This window comes from Pelobates fuscus, chromosome 5 (genome assembly GCF_036172605.1).
Source record: "Pelobates fuscus isolate aPelFus1 chromosome 5, aPelFus1.pri, whole genome shotgun sequence".
Taxonomy (NCBI): domain Eukaryota; kingdom Metazoa; phylum Chordata; class Amphibia; order Anura; family Pelobatidae; genus Pelobates; species Pelobates fuscus.
In genome coordinates, this window is record NC_086321.1 from 15,092,363 (window position 1) to 15,106,857 (window position 14,495).

General features: G+C 41.5%; 2 protein-coding genes across 3 annotated transcripts in view; one reads left to right on the plus strand and one right to left on the minus strand.

The window, feature by feature from the left end:
- Positions 1-4,293, plus strand: part of WDR41 (WD repeat domain 41) — a 29,069-nt gene extending 24,776 nt beyond the window's left edge. Inside the window, exon 13 of the mRNA XM_063453599.1 lies at positions 3,724-4,293. Coding sequence (XP_063309669.1) covers positions 3,724-3,885 — 162 coding nt within the window. The 3' untranslated portion in view covers positions 3,886-4,293. The remainder of the gene's footprint in view (positions 1-3,723) is intronic.
- A 9,168-nt stretch (positions 4,294-13,461) lies between these two features.
- The window catches only part of PDE8B (phosphodiesterase 8B), a 155,516-nt gene continuing 154,482 nt past the window's right edge, over positions 13,462-14,495 (minus strand). For both annotated transcript variants that reach the window (XM_063453602.1, XM_063453600.1), the window contains exon 22: positions 13,462-14,011. In XM_063453602.1, coding sequence (XP_063309672.1) covers positions 13,905-14,011 — 107 coding nt within the window. In that variant the 3' untranslated portion in view covers positions 13,462-13,904. The remainder of the gene's footprint in view (positions 14,012-14,495) is intronic.

Here is a 14,495-nt window from a genome sequence, read left to right on the forward strand (position 1 = left end):
TTTCATATATCACAACAGGGGCGGGCTGGGACGGGGGGCAGGGAGGCAATTGCCCCCCAGGCTGCCCTAAATCCAGGGATGCCCGCATCCAGCAAAAAAAGTAAAAATCTTAATCCCGTGACTCTGGCTGGGGATTTTTCAACTTACCTAACTCCCTGCATCCTGCAGCCAGTGGAATCGTCTGGCCCCTCCTGATGATGTCAGGAGGAGGGGGCGTGACTTTCACTGCTCTTTTCCCAGGACCGCTGGGGAGTCTGGAAGAAGAGCAGAGGAAGTCACGCCCCCTCCTCCTGACATCATCAGGTGAGGCCAACTTCACTGTATGCTGGCTGCTGTCTACTTCCCACCCCTTCCTGGCCTAAGCTAAGACTCAGGGAGGGGGGGAATTCACTTTAGTTTTTATTTATTTCAATTTTTTTTATCCTCTTCCGCCCCTGTCCCCCTTCCTCAGCCCCTGTCCCCCTTCCTCAGCCCCTGTCCCCCTTCCTCAGCCCCTGTCCCCCTTCCTCAGCCCCTGTCCCCCTTCCTCAGCCCCTGTCCCCCTTCCTCAGCCCCTGTCTACCTTTCCTCAGCCCCTGTCTACCTTTCCTCAGCCCCTGTCCCCCATCCTCAGCCCCTTCCCCCCCTTCCTCAGCCCCTGCCCCCCTTCCTCAGCCCCTGCCCCCCTTCCTCAGCCCCTGCCCCCCTCCCTCAGCCCCTGCCCCCCTTCCTCAGTCCCTGCCCCCCTTCCTCAGTCCCTGCCCCCCTTCCTCAGTCCCTGTCCCCCTTCCTTAGCCCCTGTCCCCCTTCCTCAGCCCCTGTCCCCTTTCCTCAGCCCCTGTCCCCCTTCCTCAGCCCCTGTCCCCCTCCTCAACCCGTGTCCCTTTCCTCAACCTGTGTCCCTTTCCTCAACCTGTGTCCCTTTCCTCAACCTGTGTCCCTTTCCTCAGCCCTTGTCCCTTTCCTCAACCCGTGTCCCTTTCCTCAACCCGTGTCCCTTTCCTCAGCCCCTGTCCCCTTTCCTCAGCCCCTGTCCCCTTTCCTCAGCCCCTGTCCCCTTTCCTCAGCCCCTGTCCCCTTTCCTCAGCCCCTGTCCCCTTTCCTCAGCCCCTGTCCCCTTTCCTCAGCCCCTGCCCCCCTTCCTCAGCCCCTGTCCCCTTTCCTCAGCCCCTGCCCCCCTTCCTCAGCCCCTGCCCCCCTTCCTCAGCCCCTGTCCCCTTTCCTCAGCCCCTGTCCCCTTTCCTCAGCCCCTGTCCCCTTTCCTCAGCCCCTGCCCCCCTTCCTCAGCCCCTGCCCCCCTTCCTCAGCCCCTGTCCCCTTTCCTCAGAATATGTCCCCTTTCCTCAGCCCCTGCCCCCCTTCCTCAGCCCCTGTCCCCTTTCCTCAGCCCCTGTCCCCTTTCCTCAGCCCCTGTCCACCTAACTAAGCCTGTGTCCCTTTCCTCAACCCGTGTCCCTTTCCTCAGCCCTTGTCCCTTTCCAGAAGTTCATAGAAAACACGTGATAGAGATTACATCTAGAGTTGTGTGATCCATTATGTTTTCAGTTATATTTACTAGCATATTCCTTAGTTTGGGAGGTGTAGACAATGTACAGTTTTAATCAAAATGATTTAACCACCATTGACAATCAGGCTTACTGTTAACATTTTCAGAATTTCAGCTGTTTGCAATGAACAAATCAAACAAAAGCAATTTGAATAAAATAATGACTTCTCAAATGACTTCTCAAAATTATTATAATGACTTCTCAAAATTATTCAACCCCTTCATTCAACCCCTTCTTAAGTACTTAGTAGAGCACCCTTTTGCTGTTATGACCTGCTGCAAATGAGATGCCTGGCCAGACACCAGCTTCTGGCAGCGTTCCTGAGGAATCTAATCCCATTGCCCATGAGCCACAGCCTCCAGTTCAGTAATATTCTTGGGTTTGCAATCGCCTTATTCAAATCCCACCTAAGATTTTCAATGAGGTTCAAATCAGGTGGCTGTGATGGCCACTGTAGAATTCTCCAGGACTTCTGCAACCAAGCTTTGGTTGAATTTAAAGGAATGCTTGGGAACATTGTCTTGTTGGAAGGTCCAACGTCGCCCAAGCTTCAGCTTCCTCACAGACTGCAAGATGATGTCTCCTGGGATTTCCTGATTCTTCAATGAATCCTCCTTGCCTTCCGCACGCTGCTTGTTTTCCAGTGTAAGAGGGGGCAAAGCAGCCCCAGAGCATCACTGAGCTACCAGCACCATGCTTAACTGTAGACAGAGTGTTCTTTTCAGTGTACGCTTCATCCTTCTTCCTCCAGACATACCGCTGATCCTTTGGAACTTTTTGCCCCAGTTTTCCTTCATAGCTCCACAGAACAGAATCCCCAAACTTCTGTGGTTTATTTATATGATTTTGAGCATATTGGAGACAACTTTTCTTGTGTTTTTGGGGTCAGTAATGGTGTACATCTTTAATTCTGACATGGAAACCTTCTGCATTTAGTACGTGCCTTACTATGCTCACTGAAACCAAGGTGCCTGTTGCCACCAAGTCTTGCTGCAGTCACTCAAGGGTTTTTCACAACCTGCATTCTCAGAAATCTGATTGCAGCCATTGATAGCGTCCTTTTTCTGCCCCATCCTGGTAATGTAACCACAGTTCTTCAACTTTTTCAGCTCAAGCTCATCTGGTGCAACTAATGAACCCTTGATTAGTGGCATCAGGTGAGCTTGAGACAACACCTGTTTTGCACGTTTTTGTTGTAGTGAGGGATTCTATTCAAGGAGTTGGATAATTTTGAGACTGGAGAAGTCGTTATAAGCTGCATTTTAAGTTGAATTTAGGGAAACCACTTGAAGCATTCGTTGTGTTGAGCTATTTCAATTGCTTTTGTTTGATTTGTTCATTGCAAACAGCTGAAAGTAAATTTTGACAATAAACCTGGTGTTGAATAATTTTGATTACAACTGTATATGGGGTGTTGCCGTTTCAGTAGAAACCTTTTGTCTAGCATTGTGTTTAAAATCAGGACGCAATACTTTGTGCATAAAATCAGGACGCAATACTTTGTGTATAAAATCAGGACGCAATACTTTGTGCATAAAATCAGGACGCAATACTTTGTGTATAAAATCAGGACGCAATACTTTGTGTATAAAATCAGGATGCAATACTTTGTATATAAAATCAGGACGAAATACTTTGTGTATAAAATCAGGACGCAATACTTTGTGTATAAAATCAGGACGCAATACTTTGTGCAGAAAATCAGGATGAGATCATTTGTTGCTCCTTAGATGCCTGGAGTGCACCTTTCAACTCATGTAAAGGAACAATCTAACAATTAAATACATTTTAAAAAACGGTCTCTTACTAAGTTATAATCTCTGGTCAAATCCAGTGCTTTATAAAGAAGTTTCTGTGAGAAGCATTCATAACTATTATTGAAAATCTTCATGAGGAATTGCCTCTGTCTGATTGACAGCCACTGGAGGCTGTCACACTGACTGACAAATGTATGACAGTATACATGGTCCTTGTCACCCTCACACAGTCTCCTTTGAACAGATAATGTTGAAATATTGTATGCAGCGAGTAGAACTTGCATATTCTCAGTTGTGCTGGCTGATGACTCAAGTTAAACACCTCATTATATACCTGGTTCCAGTTATTCTCTTTTATTTGGTATTTTATACACCTGCAGAAACCTAGCAATGTGTCCACTAACACTGTTTACAATATATATCATGTTTTATTGTTTCAGATGTTTCTGTACTTTAATGATCACAGTCTAGTTACCTGTTCTGCAGACCAGCTCGTCATAATATGGAAAGAAGGAAAGACAGAGTCCAGACTGCGTAGTTTGTTGCTTTTCAAAAAACTGGATGAAAACAATGGCTTACAGCCACGATTTGCTCTGAGCTAAAATCCAGCATCTGCCAAGAGTTTAATTGCTGTATTATAATGAAATATATTTCATGGAAATCATGCTGCATATGCTATTACAATTCTAAAGGTGTTTTTATTTCTTTTATTTTCATGATTATTTTTTTAAATCTGGTCGTGCCATTACCAGATATTGTGTTTAGTTTTTGTTTTGTGCTTTTTATTTTAATGTATTTAAAGAAGAAAAAAAAAAGGAACTTTTCAGTCAAAAAAAAAATATTATGAAGATTTTATTTGTTTAAATTTTTATTTTTTAGCATTTTCTTAACGTTGTCTTCAGCCTCTCATCTCTCGGTAATGACGGCACTAAATTGTTTCGTAACGAGATACACAAGGAATTATGTTATTTCTGAAATGATTTGTGCTATTAAAAAAGAACGATACCCGTTATTTGGCTTGTTTATTTGATTTTAATGCAGACCGTGGTTTGCAAAGCTCTTTAACCCCTTAAGGACCAAACCAAAGGGGTTAAAGAAGGGATATGTGTTACGCCATAGAGTCACAACACGTCTCTGATTGTGAAATGAATGCAGGCCATGGCATATATCAGCTGTGATTTCTACCTGGCTCGCTGACTTTTTATATTATGTTTTGAGAACAATCTTGCAGACATACTAAAAGCTGTACAAACCATAGAGCAACATACACACAGGTGGAACCGCATTAATCGAAGGAAATAGCCATTGTGGAATCAAGGAGCAAATTGTTTTCCCTGTTTGAGGCACAATTGGAAATGGCTTCAAATTGGGGTTTGTTTTTGTTTGTTTCATGCCTTCTTTAGATCAAGTTCAGAAACTGGATGGTTCAACTTGATGAGTTTTTTTCTTTCTTTCTCTCACAAGAATCAAACCTGGGTGTTTCAAGCACAGATGCAATGTAGCCATTTCCCCTGTTTGATTGAATTATTTCGATTTTCCACGTTTTGGTACACCCACTATCTAGTGCTACATTAGTGCTGGCTAATAAGTAGAGATATGCAATGTTCCCTCTCTCTGCAATTAGTGATGCTTAGGGAGCAGCCATAATAGCACTGCAGCACTCGAAATAGCTGGTGTACAGGTTCACTGAGTGCATCCCCATTCCGTTAGTCTTCGTTATATTTTCAGGGGATTAATTATACTTTACTCTTATTTTTCCTTCTTTCATTTTTTTGCTATACTTTTTATTTCGACTGAGTTGTCTATATGGTATATGCCTGGGATAGCTATAGTGCCCCCTACTGACCATATGTGCAATATAGTAATACCCTTTCAAAAAATGACTTTGAATCAAGTTCTTTACTGACCCCTGCTGACTTCAGAGAAGTACTACAATTCCTATTTAAAATAATGAATTTATTTTGTATTGGATTTACTAAATGTTAATGCTCAAAGTGCATTATTAATACAGCATTGGCACTTTTCTATTTTATATATATTATATATGTGGTGACTTGTTCCTTGTTGTGAGTACTGAGACCCTGAGTTACTACACCCAGTGACAGTGGGAGTTCTCAGTCCCCACAATTAGATATTTTTGGAATAGTAAATTTGGATATTACTACAGCTACTTTTATTTATATGAAGTTTTAACTAACTCATTAAAGTAAGGCATTTTCCTGTATTATTTCAGTAGGTGGCCCAATCATGATTAACAATTAATACTAAGTTTGCACACACATTTATTAAGCATGTAATAAAAGTTACGTTTTAAAAGTTACACATATTGCTTTCTTTTTGAGTTATTATTTATCTAATTAAGAAACAAGCTCCTCGCAGCGAAGTCCCTGATACCATTGCTTTGGAAACAGTCGGAGCACCCACCTTCCAACAATGGATGGAGGAGATATACTCCATGGAAGCACTGACAGTGGACCTATGGAGCCACTCAGACAGATGTATCCAGACGTGGACGCCCTGGCTACTCTATGTTGCCAAGATGAGTGCAGATATGCAGGGAGGCCCACAGGGAGGTCCCACGCATGCAAACCACTGCAGCGTTCCTAGCACTGGCCCACAACAGGGAACCCTCAAAGCGCTGTGCCGCAACCCTCTCTTGATGAGCTAGCAGACCACATAGGACCATGTGTGCGACCAGTCAGAACTTTTAACACGTTGGTGTTTCCCCTACACTGCATGGATCTGAGCACTATTTGGACATCTTGGACGCTCAGATCCAAGCTATCCAGGGATATAACATTTGTGGGGGGTTCCTATATGATTATTATGTATTTTATGTAATTTATGCTTAGTCATGCGGACACTGTAAATAGCAGTCATTTTCTGGGAGTGTTCTGGGCGTGTTCTCCAGCCTCCTAATTTTGTATAAACGTGGGCCAGTTGGCCAGATTAAACAGATTTGTTTTACCCTTCATCAAGTCTAGGCTGACGTTTGGGGAATTGGGAGCTATAATCACTGCTTCACTGGGGATTTGGGAGGACTACAGCGGATATACTCAGCCGGAGTATAGGGGATCCGTTACAGAGGGGATTATGATTCGTGGGCCCAAGAAGGATGACGCCTTGTCGCACTTGTAACTCCGACCGCATACAATGTATGTTTGTTTTTGCTTTACATACAACTTTCCCTTCTTTTATGTGAATAAAAAGAAAGTGATAAAGATTGTAAAAAAAAAAAATTAAATGAGCTACTGTGTGCCTCCAGCGATTTATATAACTCTCATTATGGGAGTGGTAGTTCGTTGGCTGAGGAGGTCATATAGTATTTGTTTGAAATGAAGTGACATTATCTGTACGATGGCAGCTGACTTATGCAAATATTTTCACAAACATGATTATGTTAATTACTTAATTCCAACAGTTAGTGTGTGAATCCATTCAAATGTTATAGAACAAGGTATACCTGTCTAGCTCAGTTATTTACGTTTGCTTTCTGGGGTTAATGCTTATTCTTGGTACAAGGTGTTAAATGAAATTTGAAAATGTTTACATTTTAACAAATTGTGGATATGTTTGGCCTCCAGAACCTGGGATTCATATAAAAGGGAGGAAGTCTTGTGCATTAGACCAATTGAAATTCTTCTGAACTCAGGCCAATCGGTGGTTTGTCTGAATTCCATATCTCCGAAGCACCATACAGACATTTAACCCAGCAAGTGGCTAGTGCAATGGACAAGTATGTTCATTTGCTTTGGGTTCCACCCATGGAGCCAAAAAAAGAGATTACTGATGGAAAAAAAGATGATTGATGGCTAGGGGACAGAAACTAAATGTTGATTTTATTCTCAAATCAAGTGAGGCGAGATAAAAAAAAGGGGGGGGGGGAAAGGAGGAGTAGTACAAATTTTAAAAAAATCTATATTTTTATATTTCCACATTATATATTATAAATACAGATATATATATTTTAATGGTTCTCCACTTTTTCTCTCTATTAGTTACATTTTTTCACTTGATCTACGAATCACACCTTTCAGTGCATTGCAAAACAAATGCATAATATTTATATAATAATATTTATATATTCTGCAGTGCACGGTTTGTCCCTTTTTTGTTCGCCTGAATCATTTTCCCAAATATTTTTCATGGATGGTATTAAAGCAGTTTAGAGCGAATTTAATGAAAAATTAAGAAAAAACTATTTAAACATTAGTTTGAGCCGTATTCTTAAAGGACCACTATAGGCACCCAGACCACTTCAGCTTAATGAAGTGGTCTGGATGCCAGGTCCAGCTAAGATTAACCCTTTTTTTCAGGGAAACTGCTATGTTTATAATAGGGTTAATCCAGCCTCTAGTGGCTGTCTCATTGACAGCCGCTAGAGGCGCTTCCGCGCTTCTCGCTGTGATTTTCACAGTGTGAAGACGCCAGCATCCATAGGAAAGCATGGAGAAAGAGGTAAGTTTAACCCCTTCAACCCCCTAGAGCCCGGTGGGAGGGGGACCCCTGTGGGGGACTATAGTGGTCCTTTAATTCTCCAATTTTAAGCCCAGAACAGATCTCACTGAAGTGGTCTGGGTGCTGTCTCCGTGTTGCACTTAGTGCTGCAATGTAAAACATTATAGTTCCAGAGTACTGCAATGTTTATATTGCAGCTCTAAGTCTGCCCTATGTGGTTGTCTACCAGACAGCCACTGGGGCACTTCCGGAATCCAAACGGACTTTTGGTCCGTTATCTGATGCTGGACGTCCTCACGGACCTCCAGCGTCAGATTTTCCCCATAGGAAAGCATTAAATAATGCTTTCCAATGGGGAGGTCTAATGTGAGAGCGGCCATTGCTGTGCATGCACATTAGGTCTACCCCACCGGCTGACGGCTGGGGAGGAGCATGGGCAGAGCCTGACCCAGCATCGAGGAACATCGGCGCTGGATTCAGGTAAGTGGCTGAAAGGGTTTTAGCCCTTTCCGCCCTGCGGGAGGGGGGTCGCGAGGGAGGCGGGCTCTCTAAGGGTTGGTTTCCCTGGCACTATAGAATCCATTTAAAGGAGAACTGTAGCCTCAAAACAATTTTTTAATATAATCATACTTTCATCATGTTTGAGAATTAATAGATTATTTGTTTAATGAAGTATATGTAAAATAATGAGAATACCTCATCCCTACCGTTACTATATGACAGACAGTGTTTTACAACTGACAGTCTTTCCTGCTTCACCCCTGCACAGTGCAGTGACATCATCAGATCAATTATCAAAATTATCAAATTTAAACAGTTTTTAGCATTTTTTCCAACATATACACAATTATAACCACTGGGAATGAAATACATTCATTGGAAACTAATTTTGTTTGCAATGGCTGTGCTTCTGCAGCCTCCTTACAGCAGCACAGGCCGGTAAAGAGATCTACAGATAGTAGTGCGCTGCTCGCTCTGCAGGCTGCCCCTCTGGTTCCGAACAGCTGGTCAGAGATAATAAGGGGGCATTCCAAGTGGTCTACTCTCAACCAGAGGGGCAGATTCCACAGGCAGCCCACTGGACTGCCAGGGAAACCCCTTGATCGTCAGGAAAAGAAGATGAGAGCCCCCCTCACTGCAAAAAGGTAAGCGGTGGAGAGATCAGCTAAAAATAAATAATAGTAATAAAAAAAACAAGCAGCACTGTGTGTGGTGGCTGCACTTGGATATACAGCCTCTAGAACAGGCTTCCCCAAACTCCGGCACTCCAGATGTTGCTGAACTACAACTCCCATGATTCTATGAACTAAAAAGTTAGGCTGAGAATCATGGGAATTGTAGTTCAGCAACATCTGGAGGGCCGGAGTTTGGGGAAGCCTGCTATAGACTACCTCTGGATGAATTATTGAAGCAGCTCCTATAGCCCAGTATTGTCAAAAACAATTACAGATGGCATCACTGACACTGACCAACAAGACAAATGCTTCCCATAAACCATGAAGTTTAAGGTTTCCAGTCCCGCTCTAATGTCTGGCTGTTATATAAATCCTGTAAAATGTTAACTGGAAATTCATTCTTTTTGTTTGTTTGTAACATCCAGCATCCATGATTATATACAGAAACACGACACAATCACACAGTGATGATGGTACAATGCAGCGTTATATTACAAAGCAGACTGTCAGAGTAGGTACTAATGCAATTCTAACAAAAAATATAACTCCTGTACAATCGATCTGCATGTACACAGTATGAATTTATATAGACTAGTACAAAACATAAAAAAGAGTTGGCACATTACACTGTGCTTGGCTTATAACATGGTAATAGTGAATACGGTTATTTTAATGGAACGTTAATACAGCCAAGCTCGCTGTATAATTAGCTGCATGAGTTCTCATGATTCAATGTGTTAAAGCATTACTTTGGCTGCCTGAGAATAATGAGTGTTGTTGCAAGCTTAACTGCTCCTGCGTTATAGCCTGACTTCTCCTGCAGAAGTAGGGGAGGCAAGGAGCAAAATGTAGTGGTTATGGTGCTCGGAGTGTTACTTTAATAATTAAATCCTTACAATGTCAACATGAAAATTATCCCATTAAAAGGCAGTTATTGATTAGTGTGTTATAGTGTGTTTGCCTACACAACTTTTCAAAATGTGCGTTTTATAATTTACATGTAAAAATGTGATCAAGTGAGATGTACAAAAATATACATTTGTGCTTTGGGAGGCTCTAAATCATCTTCCAACTGATTAAATATATGGCTCATTCTAATCTCGCAGTCACAATTATACTCTATAAAGAGAAATTAATGGCGTACAGCATTGGTTCCCGAGAAAGTAACAATTTAACATTTTAGATTTTTTACAGAATCAGATTTTTTTTCTGTTTAGTTTGGGATTGTTTGATACTACATCTATCTATATATCTACAGATTGTGTCTTTTCAAGTAGTAGCATTAGTAGATAACATTTTTCATAATTATCTGAGCACCTCCCATTAAATATTGTAATTTAAGGGGTACAACAATGGGGTGTCACCGTGTTCTGCCCAATACATTACGCTCTCTGATTTTTGACAGAATATTCCCTGCATTAGTGTAAATTCTTCTCACTGTGATATCATGGTACATGCCCATTTGGCCAGTTTGCACATACTCAGTAGAGATACCATGGACACACATGCAGACTATAGGGTACTAAAATGTTTCCAAATTCACATGGACGTATCTATTACCAGTATGAAGTCCTGAAGGTAACCTTCCTCATCAACGGATCAATAACCAGACCAGCACTACTCACCTCCATTCAGTGGTGCCTCATGGAGCCTCTGTGTTGCCCTTGGGCAATTCTGAGAGTCAACACAGGTGTAAGGAAGCCATCATAGGTCCTCCACAGACATGCATGAACCCTGTAGTTTGTGTATGCCCATTAAGAAGAATGTTGACTATGATGGCAGCACAGTGAAAGAAGACCCAGTGGGACCAGCAGAACAGAAAAGAAGGTAACGTGCACTGAACCCGTGGGCCACAAGGAGTTGAGAGGATGGGAGGGGCTGTCCAGAAGGTGGGATCCATAGGCTGGGAAACAGTGGTGAAATTTGACAACAGAGCCACTATAAAGAAGTCTGGACCTACCAGGCTTCCTTAAAAACCTCAGATGTTGCCCCAATTATGTTTTAATCTAACCTTGTACATGGTTAAGAGGCGAGTTTGAGCTATATCCCAGGGCAAGACTTATTTCCATAATGGGGGAGTGAACACAAATTTTGGAACCAATGCGATGCAAACAATCTCACAGGGAAAGAAGAACAAATTATTCACAACCTGACATTTTTAAAAAATACACTCCAGTTACAGCGTGTCACTGCCAAAACTAAATATATATATTAAATAGCAAGGGTCGGGGAACAAGAACAGTTGGAGGCCAACCCTGCTTTAAATGGCTAACCTTTAGGACTCAGGACTGCATTTCCCAGAATGCACTGACAGATCTTTTTCTAGCTAAGCATCATGGGAAATAATTCATGACCCATGGAGTGTCTTAACATATAGTAACATTATAATATTAGAGTATTCTGTGTGGCCAAAGGGGTCTGGGTGTACTTCAGAGTTAATGTATAACCAAAAATACCACATCAATTTCATCCATCAGGTACACACAACAAAGACCCACACTGATATATGTGCGTATTATGAACGTTAGCAGTAGGCAACCAGACCTTTACAGAGTAACTGCGCAGAACACAGTGACTGACCCCTGGCACACTAACTCGGCATCATGGGATACGGAGTCCGCAATAGCTGGCGTGCCAATTGTTATGAATTGCTTTTCGCCATAAACTAATGTTACGGCACAATCTCACCTTTAATCGGAAGCAGTTATAATAACACGGTTAATCACTAAAGTGAAAATGTTTTTAAACCGATTTAAAATTTAGGTTCAAAATAGCATAAGTCAGGAAAATCCAGTAAGCCAGCTAAGCTTTGATTTCAGCTACTCTGGCCTTACGTTAGAAATTCCCTGTGAATTCTCACCTTAGTAAATAAGCCTGTGAGTATCTACAATAGGGTTACATACAACGATTGCTCCCGTGAGAGATGTATTATAGGCTCCTACTTCAAGGGTAAATCTCACCCATTCTGTAAATAAAGTGCTGATCTGTAGTGAATTGAAAATGTATAAGTAAATAGCCAAGCTGTGTCGATACTTAAGGAAGATAATGTTTCCAAATCAGCACTTTTATGCCTGAAATTTGTAATTCAGTTTTCGATTCACTAGCCCGCTGTGTTACTAAAGAAATGCACTAACCTGTGAATAGCTAGGAACTCATCGGGGAAATTGTAAATTTAGGTTCCAAATAGCAACTTTCAACAATTCAGAGTTTAATAAACATTTTTACACTTTATGGTGAGCACATCTCTTTATAAAGAATAAGAATCTCTTCCTTACAGTGAACTGGACAAACTTATCACAAGCATAGCTGAAAAGTCTTACCAGGACATATTCCTCATTGTTTTCGGTGATTTCCACCACGCAATTGGTAGAAGAAAACACACAGTCAACAACTGCATCCCCTGAGTCTGATTTGAGCCTGTAATGACTATCCAGGCATAGGCAACCTTCAGCACTCCAGATGTTTTGGACTACACCTCCCATGATGCTTTGCCAACATTATGGGGGATGTAGTCCACAACCTCTGGAGTGACGAAGGTTGCCTATCCCTGGTGTATTTCATAAACAAGCTCTCCAAACCCTGAAAGATAGACTATATTGGCGTGGACTATGTGTCCAATGGATTTTTAAATTGCCATGCTCCAGGTTTTTTTATTTATTAATTTATTTGGCTGAATTTGCCACCTTGCTTTACCTTGGAGTTTTAAAGTTGATCTGCTCCCATTCTAAATGCTTACTTTAAGGAGGCAGCCATCTTGGCTTGGTTTGCCCTGGCCATTAATTTATTTCACAGATTTTGAAGAACTTAAGATGTGCTTCCAATAAGCACAGCATACTTCTAAATATTGGGAGGTTTGAGATTGGAACCGCTGGGCGGGACATGAGGAAGTGTCGCCCGTGACGCGACTCATGTCAATGGCGACAGCCCTAATTGGCAGCCCACCAGGTGATCCGCCCTCTGAAGGGACCTTTCTGGCCGGCCCCTAACCTACAGGATCATGTAGAGAGCGCTTCCGAAGCGTAATGATGTGCTTGCGCTGTGCTGCCTAATACCAGTTCCATGGCGTCCTTAGATGCATTACAACAGAGAACACAATCGTGACCCTAGTTGGCACAGGGTAGGCTGGTGGACTACTGTTTTCATTATTAACTTCTAGCATATGGCTAATAAAAAAAATCGTGGGCGTTGTAGCCAAGAGTTCAGTGGAGTAAATTAATGGGGCAGGACTAAATTAATGGGTAAATTAATGGGTCTTGCAAATCAAGTCTTGATGGACACTTGCAGTTGGTAAATGGTTGGTAATGGTGACATAGCTCCTCTAAGTTCCACATTCTTTTGAGATTAGAGTTCTGTACATTATCCGGAAAATCCAGAATGAATGCGTCCCTGAAGGATTATAGCATGACCCCTCTCCATTCTACGTGTAATATTTTGCACACCCACATTTATGTATATAAAATAATATCTTTGTTTTTAATACCATTACTAAAACAAGGTGATCATTAGTAGTTTTTTTTGTTTGTTTTTTTTATATTTTTTTGCAGATATAAAAATGTCTCCTCTGTACACACAGCAACGACGAATACGAATGAGAAAAGTGCTAGACACTAAAGTGATTGATGGCCAGTGACTTTCTCTTGTGAAAGAACGAAGTTTTAACTCACATAGTGAAAAGTGAGTGTGTGCAAAGCATTGTGTGTCAGTTCTCTGTTGCACAAATACCTAACAGATTTATATGGAGCCTCAAATAAAAAGAATCCACGCAAATAGAACCATTTCAGAAATGTCATTCTTGGTGTGAAATTATTGTTAAAAAATATATAAAAAAAAGGACTTTAATAAGTTCCTTGATACTTAATGTGGCCGATGAGGGTAAAAAGTGATTATTTGTCTCTGAGACTTATTTTGTCTTGTTTGTATGACTGTTAGTACATAATTCACAGTGCAGGTAGGTCGAGAGGTTGTGGGGTTTTTTCCCTTCATTTCCATCAGTCGGACGAACACCTGAGACTTTTACATTTCAGTTCATCTAGTGATTTCCAGTACTTGTAATTTTCTGTCAGGTGCTGTATGAGGTTGGGTAAATGTGCGAAAGCTGGAAAGATAAAAGAGGATTTGATTTAGATCATCAATAATCAAGAGCTGAGATATCCAGAAATACAGGGCTATGCGTGGCCCTTGTAATAGGCAGACTTTACATGCAACTTAGAGCAATTCTGGGAATGAATCATGTGTGATGTAGAAGAATGAACCTTAAAGGAAAACCTTACACACATGAAGCACTTTAAAAGTGTGTCCTCTTTTTCATTTTACAAAATGTGCAGATTTCAACAGAAATTGTAACTTTTAGAAATTAGCCTTGTTGTTCGTTAACATCGATACAATTAAAGAAAACTCATCGCTTGAAAAAAGGTTAGCATAAGTTAAAGGTGAATTGCATGGTTTTATTTGTTGGACTAATTTCCATAAAAAAAGTGTTCTTTCTAATTTAATAACTTTAAAAAATTTGTAATAATTAATGTACAGTGGTACCTCGGAACTCGAACGGTCCCTTACCCGAACAATTTGGTAGTCGAACA